At 62.7% G+C, this 22,423-nt stretch overlaps 2 protein-coding genes across 2 annotated transcripts; both read right to left on the bottom strand.

Moving 5' to 3' along the window:
- Window positions 1-1,617: 1,617 nt before the first annotated feature.
- Window positions 1,618-6,466, bottom strand: C1QTNF12 (C1q and TNF related 12). Its single transcript, XM_037062249.1, has 8 exons — window positions 5,508-6,466; window positions 3,561-3,677; window positions 3,372-3,483; window positions 3,124-3,275; window positions 2,577-2,685; window positions 2,229-2,313; window positions 1,984-2,062; window positions 1,618-1,847 (listed from the first exon to the last, which is right to left on the bottom strand). The coding sequence occupies exons 1-8, from the start codon at window positions 5,673-5,675 to the stop codon at window positions 1,749-1,751; spliced, it is 921 nt and encodes a 306-aa protein (XP_036918144.1). The 5' UTR covers window positions 5,676-6,466; the 3' UTR covers window positions 1,618-1,748.
- Window positions 6,467-9,677: 3,211 nt separating this feature from the next.
- On the bottom strand, window positions 9,678-20,828 carry UBE2J2 (ubiquitin conjugating enzyme E2 J2). The gene is made up of 7 exons (XM_037062248.1): window positions 20,647-20,828; window positions 17,082-17,212; window positions 15,077-15,117; window positions 11,565-11,667; window positions 11,345-11,483; window positions 10,916-10,996; window positions 9,678-10,317 (listed from the first exon to the last, which is right to left on the bottom strand). The coding sequence occupies exons 2-7, from the start codon at window positions 17,210-17,212 to the stop codon at window positions 10,033-10,035; spliced, it is 780 nt and encodes a 259-aa protein (XP_036918143.1). The 5' UTR covers window positions 20,647-20,828; the 3' UTR covers window positions 9,678-10,032.
- Between the last annotated feature and the right edge of the window lie 1,595 nt (window positions 20,829-22,423).

Raw genomic sequence — 22,423 nt, 5'->3', positions numbered from 1 at the left:
TCAGGAGGCAGAGACAGGGAGGAAGAGGGCGAGACAAGAGGCAGGTGGAGTCGGGCGCCAGGAGGCTGCTTCCAGCACTGGCCGCCTGCCCACCGTGAGCTCCTCGGGGCCACTGGCCTTTCTCTCCTGGTCTCTCATCTGCCACTCTCTCCAGGGCCCGGGCCCCCTCTCGGGATCTGGGTCTCCACCTCTGTCATCACAGCCCAGGCAGCAGGTCTGGGGAAAGAGGTGAGACCTGCCCTCTCCGGGGCCCGGCCGGTGGGGGGGCTGGCTGGTGTTGATGGACAGCAGTCAGGACAGCCCCCAGGGCAGGGCGGCTCCAGGCCAGGCTGAGAGGGTCCCTCAGCATCCCCACCCACAGCCTCTGTCAACAGGCCTCCTGCCCTACTGCACCCTGCAGCCGAGCCAGGCTGGTGCTCGGGACCCCGGACCCTGGGGTGGGAAGTGGGGGCGGGGACCCATTCCACTGGCTCCCCTGTGTGCCCCTCCTCCCCTGCCTCCTCTACAGAGACTGCAGGGTCCAGGCTCCCCACCCCCCGCCGCCCGCAAGCTGCCGAAACATCCCCAACTCAGGCCAGGCTGGCGCCTACAGTTGCTGCGAAGCAGAGACCCCCCCAGCCTCCCCCAGCCTCTGACGCCACTCGGGGGGGGGGGACCAGGGAGAGAGGTGGGGACGGGTCAGTGGCCAAGCCCAGTGCTGCACAGACCAGCGCCCACCCGGCACCAGACTCTGCTGCCTCATTACCCAGCCTGACATTGGGGCCCCTGGCGGGAGGGGCTGGGTAATGGTCCTCAGACCCCAGGCTCCACCGGCCCCACCTCCCACCCCTGTGCCCTGAGCCTGCAGCCAGTCCCCCAAACCAGGCCCTCGGGGCCCCCTGCCTCCATCTGCAGGACAAAGCTGCCTTCTCTGCTCAGCCTTGGAATTGGGGTTTCCAGGACCTGCTGCAGTGGGGCTGAGCCCCACTCCTGGGTGCATCTGGACAGCTCTGTGGAGGCCTGGACACCCCAGGGCCGATTTACGTTTTTCCATCTGGGTTTGCTGCAGCTGCAGTGGGGGGGGCAGGGCCCCACATCCACAGGGCCTGCAGACGGGGTCTTGGCTGCTGCACCTGGGGTGGCTCAGGCCCCATCTTTGGTGGGGAGTATGCATCCACCGGGGTGGTGGCCGCTGAGAGGAAGGTGGTCAGGAGCTAGGTGTCCTGCTGGTCTGGGGTGGGACAACCCCCACCCAGCCCCCACACACACCTGCTCCCCGTGCTTGCCCCCACAGGACGAGGCCCTCTGAGGGGTCCCCACCTCACCCCCTGCCCCCAAGACTGCGCTTGGCAGCCGGGCCCCAAACTGCCCACCTGGGGCTTCAAGTTCCCCAGGCTGAACGAGCCAGGTGGTGAGCAGGGCTGAGCAGGGGCCTGAATGGACCTCTGCCCTGGTCCTCAGGGTGAACGTGGGCCCCAGCAGACACAGGGGCTGTGGGGACTGGACACTCAGCTGGAACCTCAGCCTCCAAAACAAAGCCCACTCCCCACCCCCCAGGACTGTGCTGTGAGACCACATGTCCCCCCGCAGCTGCAGCCCATCCCCACCCCAACAACTGCACAGTGACCAGGCAGCAGGGAAGGCTGGGGACTCTTTATTGCTGTGACCGCACATCCAACAGAGGGTGGTGGGGCTGGGTGGGCGGCAGGGCGCACCCCACAGCCCTGAGGGCCCTCTTGTCCCAGCTCCTCTGGGAGCCACCGGGATCCTCACGTGCCCAGGAGCAGGCCGGAGAAGCTGGAGCCACTGTGGATGGTGAGGGCCGCTCCGGAGCCGTTGTCCACGAAAACAGAGGCGTACTGTCCAGCCTGCAGACACCCCACAGTGGACGTCCTCACCCATGGGGCCCGCCCACCCACGGGGAGTGTGTGGAGCACCCACCAAAGCCTGTGGGCCCAGGGCCCAGCCCCCCAGCCCCCCAGCCTTCCAGACCCCTAGCCTCACCTGCAGCTGAAGCAGCCCCTGAACCAGCACCGTGAAGATCCTGCCACTGCCGTCCAGGCCAGAGATAGCCTCCAGGGACCTGGACACAGTGCCCAGGGTGAGGGCACAGCTGCCCGAGGGCCTGGACCCCACCCAGTGCTCAGTGCAGCCTGGTTGGGGCAACCCCTCCACTCTCCACAGGCAGGACAGTCCCCACTCAGGTCCCCTCCCCAGCACTGAGGCGGCCCCCAGGAGGGCCCACTCACGTGTGCCGATGGCACAGGGACTCGATGCAGATAAGCGCCCGCACAGTGTCCCGGGCCCGGGCCCTGCCCTGCAGCCCCCTGCGGTCTGCGGAGACAGCCAGCTGTAGTGGCCCTCGGGGAGGACGGAGCAGAGAGGCAGGGGCTAGGGCTGGGGGTCTGGGCTCACGGGGACCAGGAGTGGCTGCTGCTTGGGGGTGGTGGCTGTGGGGTCCCATCTGAGCCCCCAGTGGGAGCTGGGTTTGGAGCAGGAAGCAGCTGTGTGATGGGACCCAGGCCTGGGGCCTGTGGTGTCGGGGCCCACCCGGGAGGGCCAGCCCCCTGCCCCAACCCCGGCCCGGCCCCGCTCACCCACATGCAGGCTGGCGGAGAACTGGAAGATGGCGGTCACTGGGGCTGTGAACCGGCCGGAGGCCAGGCTCAGGCCAGAGCCCCGCAGGAAGGCGCCCTGGGCAGCAGGCTGCGGGGACAGCGAGCGGGTGGGTGTCTGGCTGCAGGGCCCGAACACCAGGCCTGGAGGAGGCACCTGTGACTGACAGCCCTGCACGAGCACACCCACGGGGACATGACAGGGCACGACCTGTGGGTGTGCCTCCCTGGATTGCTGGCCACAGGCCTCAGGTCCCAGAACCGGAGGAGGCCTCATGAGCCCCCACAGGACAGACATCCTGTAGGCTGGAAGCCTCGGACCTTGCTCAAAGGCTCGGTACAGGATGGGGATCTAAGCCCTGGGGGCCGCTCCCCTGGGCCCCTGCTGCCCGCCACGTGCCTGGGACCAGCTGTGGTGGCTGTGGACCTACTCACCGGTGGCAGCCACCCCAGCATCCTGCCCCCAGCAGCACCCCCAAAGCAACCTGGGCTTGCAGGCCCCTCTGGCACCCCCGCACGGCCCACTCACAGCCTGGAAGCCCTGCAGCTCCACCAGCGTCTTCTTGTCCACCAGCACGGAGCCCTTCAGGCGGCAGTGGAAGGCCTCAGCCACCAGCCACCCACCCATCCCCTCGGGGAGCAACGAGCCCCAAAGCCCGGAGAACCGATGCTCAGTGGCCTCTGTGGGGACAATGGCAGGGGCAGCAGGTTGGGGTCACCCCAGACCCTGGGAGACCCTCCTGAGCCTCCCAGGGGGGTGGGGGCAGGGCACCTCACCTCTCAACATCTCTCGAAACTCTCGAAGCAGAGCCTCTTGGGTGACTTCTGCCCCCGCAGGCCCAGGGGGGCCGGGGGGCCCAGGAGGCCCTGGAGGGCCGGAGAGGCCTCGCTGGGGAAGGCAGGAGGATATGAGCGTTCTGGCAGGAGCCACAGCCACCCAGCCCTGGGCTTAGATGCCAGGCTCACCGACTTCTTGTCCCGCCCTCGGCACCGCTTCCTCGAGGCAACGTCATCTGGCCGCCGGACGAAGCTGAGCCACGTCGTGTGAGCATCTGAGAGCTCAGGCCCCAAGGCCTCGGGGGGCTGCAGGGCCAAGGTGCAGGACTGGTGTGCTGACCCAGGCACCACTGGGTCCTCCCTGTGGCCCCAGGGCAGAGCGGGGACCCCCAGAGCCCAGGCCACCTTGGGCAGCACTCGGTGCAGACACAGGAAGCGACAGGGAGGCACACAGGCCTCTCCTGGGTGCTCAGCCCAGGGTGTCGGCTTGGTCCTTTTCCGAAGTCAGGCCTGAGGTCTGGGCACCGTGGCTCTGACTGTGTGCTGGCAGCTCCTGTCCCCTCCCACCTCACCCTGCTGCCACTTGGATAGGCACATCCATGTGTCCCCACAGAGGCTGGGCCCTGACTGAAGCAAGAGGTGCAGGACAGGAGAGAGTTTCCCAAGGGTCTTTCTGAGAGTCCAGATCCCCTGGCCGAAGGGTTGGGGGAAGGGCTGCAGGAGTGGGCCCAGAGCTTCCAGAGACCCTGCCCCCAGCCATTCACCCTCATAAGCTCCAGGCAGCTGGGAGAGGCAGGAATACCCCTGCCTGCGTCCAAGATGGAGACCCTGCTTGGTCAGGGATGTGGGCTGGACAGAGAGCCCGCATCTCTGAGAAAGTCCGACAGAAGCATACACCATGGACAGGAGAAGAGTGGGTGGCCTTGAAGCCCCCATTGCCCCCAGGGCACCGTCCCAGGCCCGGGGAGTACAGCCCAGCAGTCAGCCCAGGTACAGTAAGAGCCCGGCTCCTGGGCAGCTCCTGGCTGGGGAAGGCTGGGCTTTCTCCCAGTGGACCAGACAGACCTCTGTCCCGGGGGGCTGGGAGGGGCAGGAGGGGTAGGGGTGCCTCCCACCCCTGACCTGAGCCCCATCAGGGAAGAGAGGCCAAGAACACTCAAACATCCCTTGATTTTTGCCTATGCCCTTGGCCACCACAGACCCTGGCTGTGCCTGAGGTACCCAGGGGCCCCGGAGGGGCAGTGGGGGCAGGTGGAGGAAGAGCAGGGGTCCTGACACATGGGGAAGGCCAGGGGGCATGTGCTACACGACCCAGGGCACCCACAGAGGCCCAGCCCTGTCCACAGACTGTCCCGTGCACTTGCTAGGTCAGCAACCGTGCCTCCCTAGCTGGCAGGGCCCCGGGACTCTCTCCTCACCGGCCCATCTGGAAAATGGGGCCTCGGGCTCAGTAGGGCCGCGTGGGCTGAGCGCAGCCAGGCTGGCGGCCACAGAGACGCCCTTGGGCGGCAGGAGGCCGGGATCAAAGGCACAGGGGCTGGCGGGGGGGGTGGGGGTGGGGGCCTGTTCTGGCAACTGCTTCTCCCCTTGCAACCCTATGGCCCCTCAGCAGGTCCTCAGCCAAGGGTAGAGAGTCTAAGGCTGAGGCAGGCTGGGGGGTGGGGGTGGCAGGTCCTCAGGTCTCAGAGAACCTGGGCCAGAGGGACTCTAAGGACCGGGGGCCAGCTGCACAGCAGGGCTGGGGGTGAGAGCCTCCAGGGAGCACAGGGTCCAGGACAGCCTTAGTGGCTCCCACTCTGGGAGCCGTGGGAACGGGTTCCCAGCAGGGGTCTGCAGGGCAGCAAGGAACGGGCTGTCCATGCCTACCTACCGCCCACCCAGAACTGGCGATGACACGTGAAGGCTGCAGTCACTGTTCCCTCCCCAAACCTCTTGGAGGCCCTATGGTGGCCCAGCCTCATGCCCCTCTGCCATAGATCCTGCCCAAAGCCCCACCCCACCAAGACGGGAAGGGTACTGGACAATCTGGCAGACAGGGCGGGGAAGAGCAGGCAGGTGGCGGGACGCCCCGAGAGTCCAAGCCCCCAAAGCCAGCGGCAGGCAAGCCCACGCCCACGTGCATGGGTCGGCGCGTACCTTAGGGGAGCCAGGCAGCACCTCGCTGTTGGCCACGGTGGCGTTGGGGGTCTCAGTGCGCTGGCCGGGCTGCCGCGGCCTCTTTTGCTCCCGCCGGGCCCCGACGGCCCCAAGGAACACAAGCTGCGGCCAGAGGAGGACCAAGGACGCGGCCCAGGCCCAGCGCATGGCGCCGGCCCGCAGCTCCGGACCTCGGGGGAGGCTCAGCGCTGCGCGCAGGGCGCACTCATGGGAGCGTGCAGCCGCTCAGAGCCCCCGTGAGGAGGCGCGGCCCTGGCGTCTGGCTGGTGGCCACTGGTGCATGTCTGTGGGGCACGAGCCAGGCGCGGAGGCACAATGGCCACCACAATGGGCACCACGACGGGCAGACAGCACGAGGGACGTGGCAAGACGCACTCCTGTCCCCGCAGGTCCAGCCAGTGCTGGCTTTCACTCACTCGAGTAGTGCCCTAGTTGCCGGCGCCGCGGCCAAATAAACCCTCCCCTCCGCCCCAAAGCTCGCGGGCTCCAAGGGGGAGGGCTCACACGGATGATCCGTCAGCGGGCTCCCAGGCAGGCCGGGGGGCGTGGACGGGTCCGGCACCCCCACTGACCTCGCGCTTCCGCACTTGAGAAGCTGGGGGCTGCGCCTCCTGGGCCCTCCCTTGTGCCTTGGAAACAGCCCCCACCCTTTCCTGGGAGGCGGACTCACCCTGGGAACCGTTAGCAAGGATTCGCCCTGCCCCCCATCCCAGCTAAGCTCCTGGCACCTCACACTCACCCCTTCTGGCGGTGGGCCAGGGGCCCCAGGGTGGAGAGCTCACAGCCCCATCAGCTCCTTCCGACCAGGCACCTCAGCTCTCAGAAGGGATCCTTCTGGCCCTGCTGGTCTCTCTGCCCAGGGCTCCTGGTTGTGCCCCAGAGCCTGGCTGGGGCCCTGCCCCTGGGAAAAGCACAACCAGGGAACAGGACAGCTGGCCCACTGGGGTAACTGGGGTGCGCACGCCGGCAGTGGTGATGGGTCCACCTCCACGATGTGACGAGAGGCCCCCGCTCCTCTTGGACACAGGGCCAACCCTGACTGCCTGAGGGGCTCCTCTCACCACTCGGGCCTCTGAGCCCCTTGAGCCAGTGGGCGGGAGGGCAACTAGCCCACGGCCGGCCCTTCGGAGCCATTCCCTCTGCAGCCGTGCGGACCCGGGGGTGGGGGGTGAGTGGGTCCCTCAGCTGGACCGAGCAACAGTGGTGGTCCTCCCTCAAGGACTGCGACAGGAGGGCCAGGGCCAGCTCAAGCTGCCCCCGGGCCCTGTGGGCTGGCTGTCCTGGCACCTTGGGGGCCCAAGTGGGTCTCAAAGCTGGAGCCCAGACCCCGGCTGCCCACTGGCCGCCTGGTGGTGTCAACCAGCGGTGCCCAACCTTTTGGCACCAGGGACCAATTTCATGGAAGACAACTTTCCAGTGGAAGGGGATGGGGCATTGGGGGGCCTGCCCCCAGGCGCTGCTCAACTGTCCCTTGCCACGCATGGACAGGTTCTGATCCAGTCTGCTTGGTCACGGTGCCCCTGGAGGAGAGCCCGAAGCTGCTTCCCAGCGCCCACATCCCCACCATCTCGGCCCCACGCGGACCCTCAGGCGGCACTCTCAGGAGGAGTGTGCACCCAGGTCCCTCACAGGTGCAGCTCCCAGGAGAATCTGACCTGCCCAGAGGCAGAGCTCAGGCGAGCAACGAGCCACGGAGAGCAGAGGGGAAGCTGCGCCTGCCGCCCCTCACCTCCTGCTGCGCTGCCCAGGTCTGCGCAGGCCGAAGAAATGGGAGGGCCCCTGGGTGGGGGGCTGGCTCCCAGCGGAGCCGCTGCTCCCAGGGCTGCCCTGAGGGAAGGGGGGCACACTGGTCTGGGGACAGTGTAGAACAGCCATCCAGACCCTCCTTACGGGTCATTTCCAGACATCTGCCAGGAACAGAGGAGGCAGCCAAGTGGAAGACCCCACCTGCCGTCAGCTGCAGGCACAGCCCGCTCCCCCCACCCCACGGCAGACAAGCTTTCAGAAGACGTGAGGCATGTCTACCAAGGACACCTGCCCCTCCCCTCCTGGCTCAGGCAGAGGTGGTCACACCCATCCAGGACAGCAGCGCTGGTTCTGGTGGCCCCTGAGCTCCCTGGTGCGACCTGTGCCCAGCACCAGGTCAGGGAAGGTGGCCCAGGGGACTGCCAGGCTGCCAGACCCCTCCCGGAGGCCGGAAGCCTGTGTGCCATCACCTGCGTCCTAGTGGCCCCTGTGGGTGCCAGTGAGTGCGGCTGGCAATGCACCTAAGGGCTACCGCCCTACGGCCAATGGCTCTGCCACTGGATGGGGAGCGGCGTGGCAGAGCCGGCACAGGCTGGGCCTCCAACCATCCCAACCTCACAGCACCCAAGGCTCAGCTCGCACTCCAAGCACCGTCAGCAGGAAGCAGTGCTCCACAGATTGGTAGGCTTGTCAGCCCAGCCGTGCTCTGCAGCGGGGACACTGCACCCTCAAGCTTGGGCCCGGGGAGGGTTCCAGAGGTCCCAGTGTGCCTGTGACGAAAAACTGCCCCTGGCTTTCTGAAGTCCCTGCCCTGCCCTGTCCTGAGAGTCCCTCCAGGGCCGAGCCCCCCTCCCAGGCCAGCCCTGGAGCTACCTGGGGAAGGACAGCTACCGGCTGCCCTGGGGGTGGGGTGAGGCTCAGGCGAGCGCCAGTGTCCTCACCTACCCAGACAGTGGACACTGGGGCCCTATGGGAGGACAGGACCACGGCATGCTGGGCACAGCCCCACCAGCAGGCTGTCCTCTCGGCCTGCGAGCAGGGTTCACTTCAGCCTCTCGGCGTGACAGCCTTGGCTGAGGGAGGGGCACAGGCCTCTGCTCCGCACAGAGGTGGCGCCACGCATGTCCTCGGACACCGGCGTTATTGGGCTTCGCTCCCTCAATAGAGGCTAACTCCAGCACACAGCCTGCCCAATGAAGCCTTCAGTTTTGCCCACTGGTGGGGACCTCCACAGCTAAGGGTGGGGTGGCCTAAGGACACGACCATCCTCCAGTGGGGGCTGACCGCAAGGGTCACAGCTGGGCCTGGAGGCACCGTCACAGGCTCTGCCCAGGGCGGCCCTCTGCCCACAACCTGCCAGGCGCCCCACCTCCCAGAAGCCTCAGGGAACACCCAGCGTGTGGACCAGACACTGACCCCCGAGACGCGCCCTCAAGCTCCTGTGGCTGGAGGACAGGCCCAGGAGCGCAGCACTGCCATCAGGTCCACGCTGGGTTGAGACCCAGTGTCTGCAGGGCCACCTGCCCACACGCTGCTCAGCACACTTCCACCCACAGACTCAAACAGCTCAGGACTTAGGGACAAAAATATTAGGGACAAAAGAGTTGAACACACACAAGTGGTAAATTATAGGGCAATTTTAAACAAACTGATCAAAAAACAAAGTCAAAAATGCAGAAACACTAGCTGCCCCTCAGTGTCCCCGCTGGCCCAAGTGGGGTCACGATGTGGCCTCCACCGTCTCCCTAGTGACATCAGTAAACGCAGATACAGAATGCAAAAAGGTCCAGGCCACTGGCCCCAAAACTGAGGTGATGTCCACGGGCTCTGGCCCTGACCTTGGCCATGTCCTCCCAGGATAGCATTTGTCCTCTGTGATGCTCTGTGCCCTGTGTGACCTTCTAGGCAGGGCCAAGTCTGACATGGATGCGCTATGAAAAGGGACACCCCGAGGCCTGGACCAAGCGGGAGAGAAGCTCTGCAATGCACGGGGCCAGCCTGTGTGTGGGGGGCCCTCTGGGGGTGCTGATGTCTCCCACCTCCCCAGCACCGGAAGGGCTGCTGGGCCACCTGAACCCAAGGAGTTCAAAGCAAAGGCCCCAGGGGCCCCAGGACCGGGAGGGGGCTGAGGTCCCACAGCACTGGGCAACTCTGCCCGCTCCCAGCCACTCCTGGAAGCAAAGGGCGACACCTGGTGGTCACCCTGAGCAGACCCTCGGCTTCTGGTTGAGCGGGAGCACAGGCTCTCCTGGCATGCGCCTGACCCCCTCCTGGTGAGGCTCCCCCTCTTCTGGGCCCTCCCATGGACCACTGGCCCCAGGCCCACAGGGACAAGGGCAGCTTGGGACCGGCCCCTGCCCAGGGGGTCGGAGCACCGCTGGACTAAGAACGCACACAGTGTTCGATAGGCATTGAGTTTTGTATTTTTAAGTGACCAAATCTATAAAATGAAAAACAGATTTACTAAAACAGGTCCAAAAGACAACACAGGAGATGCGGTATAAAACCAAAGCGTGAGGCCCCTCCTCAACCCCTGAGCTCCACAGACCCTGGGGCCCCGGGGGGGGCATGTCTGAATATACCAGACCCAAACCACACACTCTGGCTGCTCTCGTTTTCCTCTCCCGGTTTTTAAAACGCTAACCCAGGAGAGTCAGGTGGGTCTGCCCTGTGCTTGACAGCGCGTCCTGCCAGCCAGCGTCACGCCCGGGCCCAGAGTCCCTTGTTTTTGACCCCCTCCGCAGTCACCACGTGCGGCTCACTCCTGGGCGATGCTTCTCAGCACGTACTTGACCGTGTAGGCAAAAGCTGCAAACCCAACTATAACAAACAAGTTCGCCAGGGCGCCGCCCAGGAGTCCGTGGTGCCGGTTGGCCTGCTGGAGCCCCACGAGGTGCGGCCCCGCACCTGGCGCGTGCCCATTGAGGAGCTGAAGCCCGTTCTGGGCGTGGTGGGTGTCCCCGTCTGGAACGACGTCTGGAAGGGGGAGTGCCGGGGGCCTGCTATTGAGCTCGTCTTGTGCTTTCTGTTTCTGTTTAATCTCCTGAGAGAACAGCAAGAAACAAAGAGGTGTGTAAGTAAGCCAGACCCGCTAGGACCAGGGAGGGTCCCATGGTCCCCCATGAAGACCCTGAAATATGGGTGGCTGCTGGTGGGCTCAACCCGGGCACGGCCCTGCTTCTGCACAAGTGCAGGAAAAGTGACCTGCCAAATCACCAAATCTGCGCCTCACAGGCCCAGGCCTGAGCCACACCCCCTAGAAACCCAATCACTACGGCCCTAAACTACCTGCAGTCCAGCCACCCTGCTCATGACTGCTAGGACCCGGGAGCATTTCATCCCTCACGGCAGGACCCTGCCTCACTCCTGGCCCACCCAGCACCTCCGCACCCAGGTGGCCAGCTCCGCGCCTTGTCTGGATAGGCCCAGTCCCCATGCCCCCTGACCTCTCCCAGACCCAGCCTCCATCCCCCCAGTCCCTGGGCACCTCGGGGGGCAGATCTGCTGCACCTAATGCAGTGTGGGCACAAAGCCCCTCTTCATGCTCTGTGTCTGCAGGACATATTTCCTCTGGCGGGAACCAAATTTGAAAGTGTTTCCCACCCCGGGAAGCCAAACCGACAGCCAGCTCTCATGCTCACCTCCACGACCTCAGGAAAGAGCTCACAGAAGACTTTGTCTTTCAGGTTGAACACTAAACTCTGGGCAGCCAGTTGTCTCTTCTAGGAAGAAAGAGAAGGAAGTGTCAGCCCTGGGGCTGCCCTCAACTGCCTGAAATCGTCCTGGCTGCTATCGTCCCATTGCTGGGCATCCTGGACACGCTCACTGCTACCACAGGCTACCTTACAGTCACAAAGGCTTATCTGTGGCTGCCTCCCGATCAGCTCACAATGGTCACCTGGACGCTCATTCATACAACAGAAAAATAAACAGTCAACAAGATGGAAGAGCAGGCGCCGCACCCCAAGACACCCACAGGAACACAGGGGCCCAGGGTTGCTCCTTGATGCTTGGGGAGCAGGACACAGGCAGGGGTCCCCAACAAGCCAGCCTCACTCCCTGCTCCTCACCGTGAACTCTGATGTCTCTATGCTGCCCAGGGTGGGGCCCTTCTCCACCATGAAGCTCAGGAGCCCAGTCAGGATGGTGGAGACGGACCAGGCCGGGTTCCATGTGTCTGGGTGGAAATCCGTGATGGAAAGACACAGCCTGCAAAAAAGGGGCCCACTCAGTAGCACACACACTTGCCATGACCCCAGCCACGCTTCTGGAGCAGGGCAGTCGTCTTACCTCGTATTGCACTTGAACCTTCCATTGGGAGTTATCATATAAATACTAGGAGGTTTAAAGGGAAATTCCCTGGGAAAAATCAGCTTTCCGTGGTAGTAGCCACCTGTGTCAGAGCAGAGAGAAGAGCCTGTCACCGTCCACAGAACAGCTCCTGGGTCTTGAGCCTGCGCCTACCCCCATGCCGGCCCACAGGTCCCCCACCTCATGTCCACCTGCCCAAAGCACAGCCCTCACCTCCCCCAAGTCCCCCATCCTGCACCGCGGCTCCACCACCAAACCACACCCAGCAGTAGGCCAGCCTGCCGTTTCTCCACCTTAAAAATAACAGCACACAGCCCTGACTCTCTGCTTCCTGCCACCTGCACCCTCTTATGCACAATTCCTGGGCAGCATGCCGGGGCTGCTATTTCTCCAGGTCACCTTCCACCACCGGGGTGTAGCCTCATCTCAGGCCTCCTGACCACTCCTGCCCTGCCCACCAGAGGCCTCCTGTCTTCACCCCCAGTGCAGGCTGCCAGCTCCTTTGGCCCTGCTCCCAGACTGCACTTTTGGGGCCTCACCTGGACCCATGGGACCCATGGGACACATGAGGACTGTGACGACTCTCCAGGTGGCAGGGAAGACCTCTGGGCCCCTGTCCAAACTCCACACCCATGTCCGGGTCACCCTGCCCCGAAAGGTCCAAGCCAGATTCCTGCTGCTTCCCTCAAACAGCAATTCCATTCTCTCCATTGTCCAGACTAAAATCTGGGGTACCCCACCCCTATCACACCCACTCCATCAGCGTAGCCTGTTGGCCCCACCTGCCAACTGACCTGGAGCCCAAATGGCCTCACAGCCCTGCTCTTAGGCAGCCCCCGGGGAGCTTGCCAGAAACGCAGAGCCTCGGGGCCACCCTAGACTGGCGATGCAGGCGTGTCTGCATGCACACATGTGCACACTCAGTGAGGCTTAAGGAGGACTGCCCTGTCCTCACCCTCAGGCATGACCCTGCCTCCAAGACTGGCACACACCAGTCCCACACGCCCAAAGGGCTCTGCTCCAGGCCCGTCTTGAGTGGGGCCTGCCAGCACCCATGTGGCTGCAGTGCCCTGGCCACCTCATATGCCCACTGCCCCTTCCACTCCCAGGGTCACCTGTGGGGCCAGCTCAATAGGCAGACAAGCCCACCAACAAGAGATGGACACTCGGCATGGTGCTCAGAGCCCACGCCCACTCAAGACCACTCATAAAAGCCCGAGCCCTGGCTGGTGCGGCTCAGTGGATTGAGCTGCGGCCTGCGAACCAAAAGGTTGCTGGTTTGATTCTGGGTCAGGGCACACACCTCAGTTGTGGGCTGTGTCCCGGCAAGGGGTGGGAGGTGGCACAGGGGTCGAGAGAAACAATCCATGTATCTCTCACGCACATGTTTTCCTCTCTCCCTTCCCTTCTCTCTAAAAATAAGTAAAATCTTTTTTTAAACATTTTATTTATTTATATTCAGACAGAGGAGAAGGGAGAGAGGAAGAGAAGGAGAGAAACATCAATGTACCGTTGACTCTCACGCACCCACCAACCAGGGACCTGGCCCACAACCCAGGCATGTGCCCTGACAGGGAATCAAACTGGTGACCTTTCAGTTCATAGGGCTCAATCCACTGAGCCACACCAGCTGGGGCCAAAAATAAATGAAATCTTAAAAAAGAAAGACAACGGAACTCTAAACACATGCACTGAACCCAGTGCCCTCCCTGCCCAGTGCACGGGGAGCCACCACCCCAGGCGAGAGCCAGCCGACACCCGCTGCCCTCGGGCCTGTGCAGGAGCAAAGGGCGGACAGTGCAAACTCAGGGAGAAGACAGCCACTGCGAGCTGCACACCCCACACCACAGAGAGGGAGTTCTAGGAGGGCCTATGCTCCAGGAGGGGGGCCTCGAGAGGTGTCCCCAAGGGTGGGAAGAAAGGGGGCACTAGGAGTGCAGACCCCGCGCCAGCAGCTTGCATTCCAGGGTCCAGGTGGCAGGGCGCCTCTTCCCGTGGCTGGCGTCTGCAACCAGGACAATAGTCCTGGATCCTCCACCCTGTCCTGTCCCCACACCTCCCCCTGAAGACCAAGTCAGCAGGCAAAGGATTCTCCCATTTCACTCTTTTTAGGGTGAAGACTGGACCCTTTGCCTCCCCTGTAAATGCCAGAGTGAAAGTTTCAGTACAAGCTTGTGCGTGTGCACAATAAACTTTGTCAGGGATGGAAGTCTGCGGCAGTGCTGGGTAAAGAGGGGCAGCTGTGAACCGTAGGGTCTGGGTGTGCCAGAGAGAGCAGGACAGTGTGAGCCCAAGCAGGGACAGCAGTACACATGGGAGAGGAGGGTGAGAGATGGCGAAGGACCGGTCAGAATGCCCAGGAGGCAGAAGAGGAGCGACGGGGGAGGACAGTCACACCCTCAGGGTCCACAAAGGCCCAGAAACAGAGCCCACAGAGCCACCGGCAACTGACAGGTCCCTAGGAGACCCTGCCGAGAGAAGGCAGCAGAGGGCAGCACTGAGCTGAGGGGGGGACTCCCAGCTGGTTCAGTAAAGTTTGTTAAAACAGGTGCCTGTGTTTACCATGGCCTGTGCACTGTTCTGAAGCCGTCTTTGCAGTCTTTCTAGGAACCCTGCCTGGACAAGGCCATCAGCAAGCCCGTACCCAGCTGTTGGGCAGTAACATGCCCACCCTACACACCCACTTTGGCACGCACATTCCCTAGGGCAGACCCTCCCAGGGGAAGGGGCCTGGCAACAGAGGAGTCCTGGGAGGCTAGTGAGTACCTGCGAGGGCGCAGGCCCTCCTCATCCTCCTCAGCTGCCGACTCTGAGGACCCAAGGGGCTCTCACACTCTCTTCTGAGGGCAGCGCACTCCCAGTGAGAGTATACGCAAACCCCACACACTGCTCCGGCCACCTCAAGGCAGGACCCAGCGGCTCAAAAGCTGAAGGCACTGCCCACCTGGCTGCATGCAGCTGTGACCCGGGCTGGCCTGGCCACAACTCACGTCCCTACCAAGGGACTTGCTGACTGACAGCTCCAAGGTCTACTTTGTAAATGACACCAGGACCCCAGGAGGCACCAGCAGACCAGCGTCAGCAGTCAGGAGAGCAGAGATGCCCAGCTGACCCAGGACAGTCCCTGTGCACACACACCAGGGGCCCCACCAAGTCTGCAGGATTTGCCTAGAGAGGTGCCAACACCCCTGTCTTCCCCTGAACAGCACCCATCCTTCACAAACAGCAGGAGGACCCAGCGCGTTTCACTCTTCACGCAGCCCCAACCCCACAGGCATCAGAGACTGAGTGGGACTCCAGTATTTATGGACAGTCCCCAAGACACACGCACAAAACTGAGCGCACACCTCCAAGACTTGGAGAATCACTTAAATGAATTCCAACCAAGTCCAATGTGTAGGGACGTGAGTTATATTTACACCTTGCGTTTAATAGGCAAGGTCTATTCAGGTGCAACATGGCCCCCGTCCCAACTCAGAGCAACGACTCACCTTCGTAAGCAGTCTTCTCAGGGCCTCGGACCACGTAGTGCCTGCAGGAGAGAGGACAGTCAGCTGGCTCTGGGGGTGGGGAGTCCCCAAGCCTGAGTCACTCCAAGGCCAGCGGTTTGCAGGGCCACTGAAACCAGACATTCACCAACATTCAATCTGTGAATACTGAAGGTTGAGGCCAACCAGCAAGGCCATTCAAAGCCCTTCAGGCTCTGGCCCAGCTGACGCTTCCATCACTGTGTGATGACCACACACACACACACACACACACACACGTGTTAACGTGCAAACTAGACACCTGCTATCTGCTGCTCGATACATTTTACTCAAAAAACAACAAAAGCTGTGATACTGTGTCAGTGGACCAGGAATAGCCCTCAGAGCTGAGCACAGGCACACCCAGGACGGTGGCCCGAATTTGTCGCTGCTCCGATTCCTCTGCCACTCTGAGAACACGGGACAAGAAGAGCGCCCAAGTGCTGAGAGCCCAGCAGCGTCAGGGCCACCAAGAGAGACCCAGGCAGCACAGCACTCAGAGGACAGGCCTTGTCCAGGAAAGCGCTCCCCGCTCTGCGGCCTGGCACCGCAGCCCTCCCTGTGGCCAGGGCTGGACCTGCAGAGGAAGCCTGCTTTCCTGAGGGGGCACCTGGAATTCTGGTGGGTGCCAGGCAGAGCCCCACCCCACTAAAACTTTCTCTGCACTGAACCTTAGCAGTGGGTCCTCCCAGCAAATGATTGAACTTGGGGACCCCAACTCTACACAAGGAGGAGTGGGTCCCCGAGACTGCCCTAGGGCCACATCTGATTTTTGTCATGTGGGGCAGGAACAGTTCTGTAGTGACATGGCCATCCCCTCACATACTGAGGCCCACATCACCCTGAGAGCTGTCCCTACCTGCCAGCTCTGGCCTTGTCTGTGAGCACAAGAAGGGGAACTCAGAACCCTTGAACACCTGTCCCATCTGAAAAATTTTTTAGTCCTGGCTGGTGTGGCTCAGTGGATTGAGTACCAGCCTGCAAACCAAAGGGTCATTGGTTAGATTCCCAGTCAGGGCACTTCCCCAGTGGGGGGCACTCAAGAGGCAACCACACATTGATATTTTTCTGCTTCTCTTTCTCCCTCCCTTCCCCTTTCTAAAAATAAAAATCTTCAAAAAAATTTAAAAATTTCAAGTACTTTTAAATTGTTAAAAAAAAAAGATTTGATTTACTTACTTTTTTAGAGAAAGGAGAAGGGAGAAAGAGAGGGAGAGAAACATCAATGTGTGAGAGATACACGGTTGCGTCTCAAACTCCTCACGCATGAGCCCCGGGAACTGAACCTGCAACCCTTCTATTCACAGGCCCGCCCTCAATTCACCAAGCCATACCAGCCAGAGCAGTACTTCTAAAAATCAAAATATAAAACACCCTTCAAAGAAAAAAAAATGCTTTTTAGTATTTTAGCCCTACACTTTATTTCTGACAAAACCATCACCAAACCTGACCAGGGCAACGGTTCTGCAGAGGCATGCAGCCTCCTGACCCCACACGTTGACACAGCAAAGAAGTCACTCTGAAGTCAATGTTCAGAAGACATACTGGGGCCAGTGCCAGAAGCTGCAGGATCAGAGCCTCTGTGCCCTCTGTCACAAACCCTCCAAGGCCGAGCAGGTCCCTTCACAAAGCCCCCAAGCAAAGGGCAGAGAAGGAAGGTATAGAAATGCAGCTTCTCCTCCACTAGCTGTGAGGCCTGCACCAAAGCCTCCCTGTCGGGCCCCACAGACCCAGTCCTCTCCCAGGAAGGACTCTCTCCAACCCAGAGTGCAAGGGTCTAGGTCAAGGCTCTGTGTCCTGCCTGACACCCACTGTGACTGTCCGCAGGCCTCGCAATGTCTACTGTCACCTCAGACAGGCCAGGCACCCCTTTCTGAGCACCATGACGGGAGCATCAAGCCCACCGGGCCAGGCTGCAGGGAACCTGGGTGACAGGCAGTGCAGGGTGACGGATGACGCAGAGCCTTACCATTCAAGAATGTTGGAAGGGAGGGGCTCAGCACAGATGTAAGGCACTGGGTCTTTCTTAATTCGAAGGTAGTCCTGTCTCAGTCGCTGAGTGGCTGTGGTTGGTGCTCTCTTAGTGCTGTTGCTGCTCATCTGTGGAGCACAAACGCTCACATTCACAAGGGAAAAGGACACCGCACTGCCGCGTCTCCACCCACAGCCTGAGACCGTCCCTAGAGCAGGTCTCTTGCGGCCCCAACCAAGGCCTGAAGGCTGTCCAGACTCACCCACCCCCTCAGACACCAACAGCCTCGCAGCTTTGCCTTTCTCGCCTGCCCTGCCACACCTTCACTCAGATGCAGAGTGTTTTAGAAGACCTGATGCACTTTCAAGTGTTCACGGTGGAGGTGTCTGAAGCCTGGACCAGACCCCAGGCAACTGCACACCGCTCCAGCTCTGTGCTCCCAGACACCACGGCATTCAGGACGTGCCCGCAGCAGCCTCTGCAGGAGCCCGCCATCACATCCCCAGCACATCTGCCACCGTCACAGTGTGTGGAAGGAACAGGGGTGCAGAGAACCTCTCTCAGAGACCTGAGAGGGACAGGGACCCTAGAAAGACTCAGGTGCATGTGCTGGGCAGAAGAGCAAGGAAAGCTTTCCAGGCAGAAGGCCCAAGAACGGACTGCGCCCAGAAACAGCACTGGGTCACTGCATCAGGAGCCACAGCATGTGGTGGCTAATAAGGCTGGCCAGGGAGGCCGGGCCGCCGAGTGGTGCTCAGAAGGGTCTTAGGCCCAAGTCTTAAGATGCAACAGACCTTGTGTTAGAAAGGTCACTCTGCTGGTTCAGCACAAGATGGATGGGACAGCACAGGACAAATGAGATGGCAGAGACAGGACAGTGCAGGGCACCACCAAATGGGGCTGGGGACCTGGAGTGAAGCAATGATGAAAGAGAAAACATGTGGCCTGGGTCACTTCTGCTCTGCTCCAGAAGGATGGTGGTGGGGAGACAGGACGCTCCACTCTCACAGGCACCAGAACAGCTCCAACCCAAGCGGAGTGTCTCGTAACTAAGGTAGGTGAGAAAGCTGTGCTGCTAACACTGAAGTGTGGAAGCCACTAGGCCAGCACACGACAGAAGCACGAAGGACACGTAGGGTGTGCAGGGACAGGAAGGCGAAGGGTACATCCAGGGTACATCCAGGGCACATCCAGGCCACCGTGGTGGCAGACTGGGTGTGGGCAGCAGAGAAGGAATCATACCCACCCCACTCACCCTCACACCACCGACACTCTGCCACTCAGCTTTCTCAATTCATCCTGCCGCAGCACCACACAAGGGTGGCCAGGCTCTCTGCACCCTGACCTCCCTGCCTGCACAAACCTGAAGTTATCTACCCCCACCATGCCTGCCCCTTCTCAGTGCTGTGTGTTCAGTTCCCCAGGGACAGCCAGGCTTGCTCCTTCCCTCCCTGCAGCCTCTGCTGTCACATTACCTCATCAGAGACATCTGCGGACTCCTGCCCAGTGCCTGGTTGAACCCTCCCTAGAGCAGCAACGCCACTGAACATTCAGCTTGGTGGGCTCACAGGGGTCCCCCTGCATGCACCACTGCCCACCCTGCTGCTGGCTCTGGACCCCTCACCCTTAGATCCTGCTCTGACCCCGTCCATTGCCCCCACACTCACCCTAACACAGGTTACTTTTCCCATCATGACCACAGCAACCTCCCAACTGGCCTCCTGGCTGCTACTGTCCCCCCGTTTCAGTCCATCTTGGACTTTAACCCTTAACTTTGTCACTGAGTTCTGGTCACAACCTTTCAAGATCCCCTCACAGTCAAACAGAAAGCCAGTACTTCCTCCACCTCCCAACCCCCTGAAGCAGTTGTTTGAGATCCAAACCCCCTTCTCAGGCTTCCTGGCCTCCCTGCCTTCCAGATCAGAAGCCTCCACACTGTCCTTCCCTGGCCTCCCAAAGCCCAGCCCCACGCAATGCAGGTGCCCAGCAGACCCCACAGAGACCCTGGGGTTCTGGGGGCAGCCATTGACCAGCCTGAGAGGGAGGTCCCCCCACCCCACTGCTCCCAAGCCCCCAGCCAGGTGGCTCACCTGGGCCAACACCCAGGAGCAAACACAGCAACCACCCAAAAACAGAGCAGCCACAGTCTTGTTCCTTTTAAACATTCACCCCGAAGAGAACGCTTTGCTACAGACCTGACACTTGACTGGGTGATGCCAACACAACTGTGCTAAGTGGACACGGAACCGACGAGGCCTGGCCAGGCACCAGCTTCCCTCTGGCTCTGGCTTCCAGGGCCCTCATCCTTAAAAGCCACATCCACGACTCAAACACTCCGCCGACTCAAAGGAAAAGGCTGCCTGCTCAACCTCTTTGGGACCCCGCAGGGTTTTCAGGCACGCCCCTCCCGGTCGGTCCCCCTCCACACCCAGCCCCGCAGGCGGCCGCAGCCCACAGGTGTCCACCACGAAGGAGGGAAGGCTGCCGTGGAGGGAAGAAGGGCACCTGGAGCTGAAGCAGAGCAACCGGCTGCAACACACGGTCCGTCAGCCACGCGTCGAGACGGACGTGCACCCACAGCGTCCGTTCCCCCTGCCCCTGCCCCTCGGGCCACCTCTGCCACCCTGCGGACCTGCCGCCGGGTGCGGGGCGTCGGCGTGGCAGGGACCTTGGCCGGCCAACTCGACGGGCACGTGACACACCCGCCCGGACTCTGAGGCCTCTGCGTCTCCGCCGGGCTGGACGGGGCGGCCCGCCTGCCCGAGAACAGACCCGCCACCGAGACCGCTGCCGCCAGGACGTGCAGTTCGGGGACACCCTCAAGCCCCCTCGCCCCGACGCCGGACCGCCCGCCGCCCGTTTCGTCGCGGGCGGTGAACGGCGCCCAGCAGGGGCCCCACCCACCGCGCCGCGGCCCAGCCCCTCAGCAGCAGGCCGGGCCCTCTGAAGCAGGGCCCCCGACGCGGCGTCAACCGAGAAAGAGACCACCAGTTCACACCGGCCAGAGGAGCCGGCCGAGGAGGGGCTGGTCTAGGGCCCGCGTCCCGCTCCCGCCGCCCGGACGCAGTCACCGACACGGGCTTTCCTCTCTCCCCGGCAGGACGTCCCCTCGGCTGTCCCCCAGGGGCACAGTCCCAAGCGCCTTCACTCTCCGGGGACCTAGAAAGCAGTCCGCGGAGCTGACTGCTGAGGGTGAAGCGACGGCAGGCTCCCGCCCCCACCGCAAGGGACTCCCGGGTCACAGTCCCAAACCAAGACCGCCGCCAGCTCGCCCCGGAAGGGCGCGCCAGTGCGCCACCAACAGGGTCCTCCGCGGGACACCCACCGTGCCGGCCGGCTAAACGCCCGGGCGGGCCGCAGCACCACCCCTGGGCGCCCCGCCGTAACCGACCTCGGGTTCTGCGCACCGAAGCTCCGGGCAGGAGCCCGCGAGCGGCGGGCCGGACGGGAACGGGCTGGCCAAGGGCCCCGAGGCCCCGCGTCCCCTGGCCCCACTCGAGCCGGCTCCGGCGAGCGGGACGCGCGGCCGAGGCGCCGGCGCAGTCCCGCGGCGCACACCTACCTCTTCCCGTCGCCGCGCGTGGGCCGCCGCCGCGCTCAGGATCGCCGTGGTCGAGGCTGGAGCAGGGAGCGAAGAGTGGGGCCCGCGCGGAACAGCAGCACCGCCGCAGGGCCGCCACCGCCGCTGCCGCCTCAGCCGTCTCAACCTCTTCAGCTTCCAAGATGGCCGCTCGTGAGGCAGAGCCATCCTCATTTCCGATTCCGGTGCGCTGCTCTCTGGGGCGGGGGGGGCACTCTAGGCCGCCGGGAGGACTTAGCTCGCGTCTCGCTGCTCCCTCCCTCCCCGGGAGGTGGGAACTCGGCGCGTGCGTACTGGCGGGTAGCTCCGCGGGGATGTACTCCGATCCCCTCGTCAGGTGTGGTCAAGTTGCCGTCTCCTTCCCTGGCATCTCTCGGCCGTATCCTCTTCCAGCGGGAAGTGCCCGGGGGCAGGCATTCCCCGAAGTGGTCCCTGGTCCCCCACCTTCTCCTCTCTTCACCCCAACACTCAGGGCCAAGGGGTTTCCAGCCCAGAGTGGGTGTGTGCCATCCAGAGAAAAGCCCAGATAAAGGATGACCCCAGCGGTGCTGGCGTGAGCCCCGCCCTGCATCACACATCACTAGGAGCCGACTGTCCCACCTGCCACCTTCCAAAGGATCGGCCCAGTCGGGCCAGGGCCCCAGTTCTCAGAGTTCTGCCCACTCAACAGAGGCCCCCAGCTCGGCCCATCAGTGACCCAACTGGCCCAGGGCCCCTGAGAGTCAGGTCCTGGGCGCCCAGTGTCCGGCCTCTGTGGGAACCTTTGCCAGGTGGAGTCTGCCACTGGCAAGCCTGCCCAGCCCCTGCCCATAGGGAGAGCCATTCTCGTAAAAATACTTCCACTGTTACCCGACCGAATTTTCCACCCTGCCCATGAATAGGGACATTATGCAGCAGTGGACAAGACATCGAGGCTCACTTTCCGTTCCCACGGTCCCCTCCCTGGCCCTAGGGGTGGGGAAGGCAGCACTTGGCCACCCTGCCATGGGAGTGAGGCTGCAAGGGGGCAGTCAGGGCCAGGACCAGGCCAGGGTGGGGGTCTGGAGGGGAGGGCACTGTTCCCAGACAGCAGCATCCGGAGGCCTCTCCACCCCACATCTGCCATGCAGGAATGTTTGGAGGGACAGGGAGGTGGCAGACAGGTGGGGGTGGGACAGTGCACTGCCCACCATACCCCCTCAAGGGACAGCCCCGAGACAGGGCCATGTCCCAGACTGGGGCATCCCCCACAGGTTGTGCCCAGAGAGATGTTGCCTATGGACCACGAAGCAGACGGTGGCTGTCAGCCTGGATGGATCCGTAGGGGCCATCGCCATTCAGGACCACATGCTCCAAACCCCAGCTCTGCACCCTTACCACAGCCCCAACTACCTCTCGGGACAGGCTGACTGGCCACAGGACACCTGGCGGTGGACTCCGAGCACTGGCAGGCCCAGCCATGACCGCAGGAGGGCAGAGGGCGGGTGGACAGCCCCACTTGCCTAAGTCTGGCACCTCCAGAGCCCCAGGACTGGATCTGAGTAGCTGCTGCGGGACTGCCCTGGGCCCTGGGCGGAGCTTGATTGCTCGCTGCCCCTCAGCTGCCACCAGGGGAGTCAGCCCGTGGGAATCCAGCCCGCTTGCTCTGCCTGTGCATCACTGCTTCCTTCCTGGAGGCGGGTGGTCCCCAGGCTTGCCTCCTGCTGTCACATCCAGAAAACATCCAAGCCTCTGGCCGCCACTTCTCCTCCTCCTCCTCAGCACTCCCCCAAGCAGGGCG

Source organism: Sturnira hondurensis, unplaced genomic scaffold, assembly GCF_014824575.4.
Source record: "Sturnira hondurensis isolate 20B ecotype Veracruz unplaced genomic scaffold, ASM1482457v3 Scaffold0013931, whole genome shotgun sequence".
Taxonomy (NCBI): domain Eukaryota; kingdom Metazoa; phylum Chordata; class Mammalia; order Chiroptera; family Phyllostomidae; genus Sturnira; species Sturnira hondurensis.
This window is presented reverse-complemented; position numbering and strand designations above follow the sequence as displayed.

What these genes read in the sequence shown, in the direction of transcription:
- C1QTNF12 (XM_037062249.1), bottom strand. Translation starts at nt 5,675, where the DNA reads ATGCGCTGGGCCTGGGCCGCGTCCTTGGTCCTCCTCTGGCCGCAGCTT. An exon ending in AGCTGCAGGGCTTCCAGGCT is followed by an intron (nt 2,686 to 3,123) that starts GTGAGTGGGCCG and finishes CTGTCCCCGCAG; the next exon opens with CCTGCTGCCCAGGGCGCCTT. An exon ending in AGGGGCTGCTTCAGCTGCAG is followed by an intron (nt 1,848 to 1,983) that starts GTGAGGCTAGGG and finishes GGGTGTCTGCAG; the next exon opens with GCTGGACAGTACGCCTCTGT.
- UBE2J2 (XM_037062248.1), bottom strand. Translation starts at nt 17,212, where the DNA reads ATGAGCAGCAACAGCACTAAGAGAGCACCAACCACAGCCACTCAGCGA. An exon ending in TAGAGACATCAGAGTTCACG is followed by an intron (nt 10,997 to 11,344) that starts GTGAGGAGCAGG and finishes CTTTCTTCCTAG; the next exon opens with AAGAGACAACTGGCTGCCCA. An exon ending in TCTTTCCTGAGGTCGTGGAG is followed by an intron (nt 10,318 to 10,915) that starts GTGAGCATGAGA and finishes CTGTTCTCTCAG; the next exon opens with GAGATTAAACAGAAACAGAA.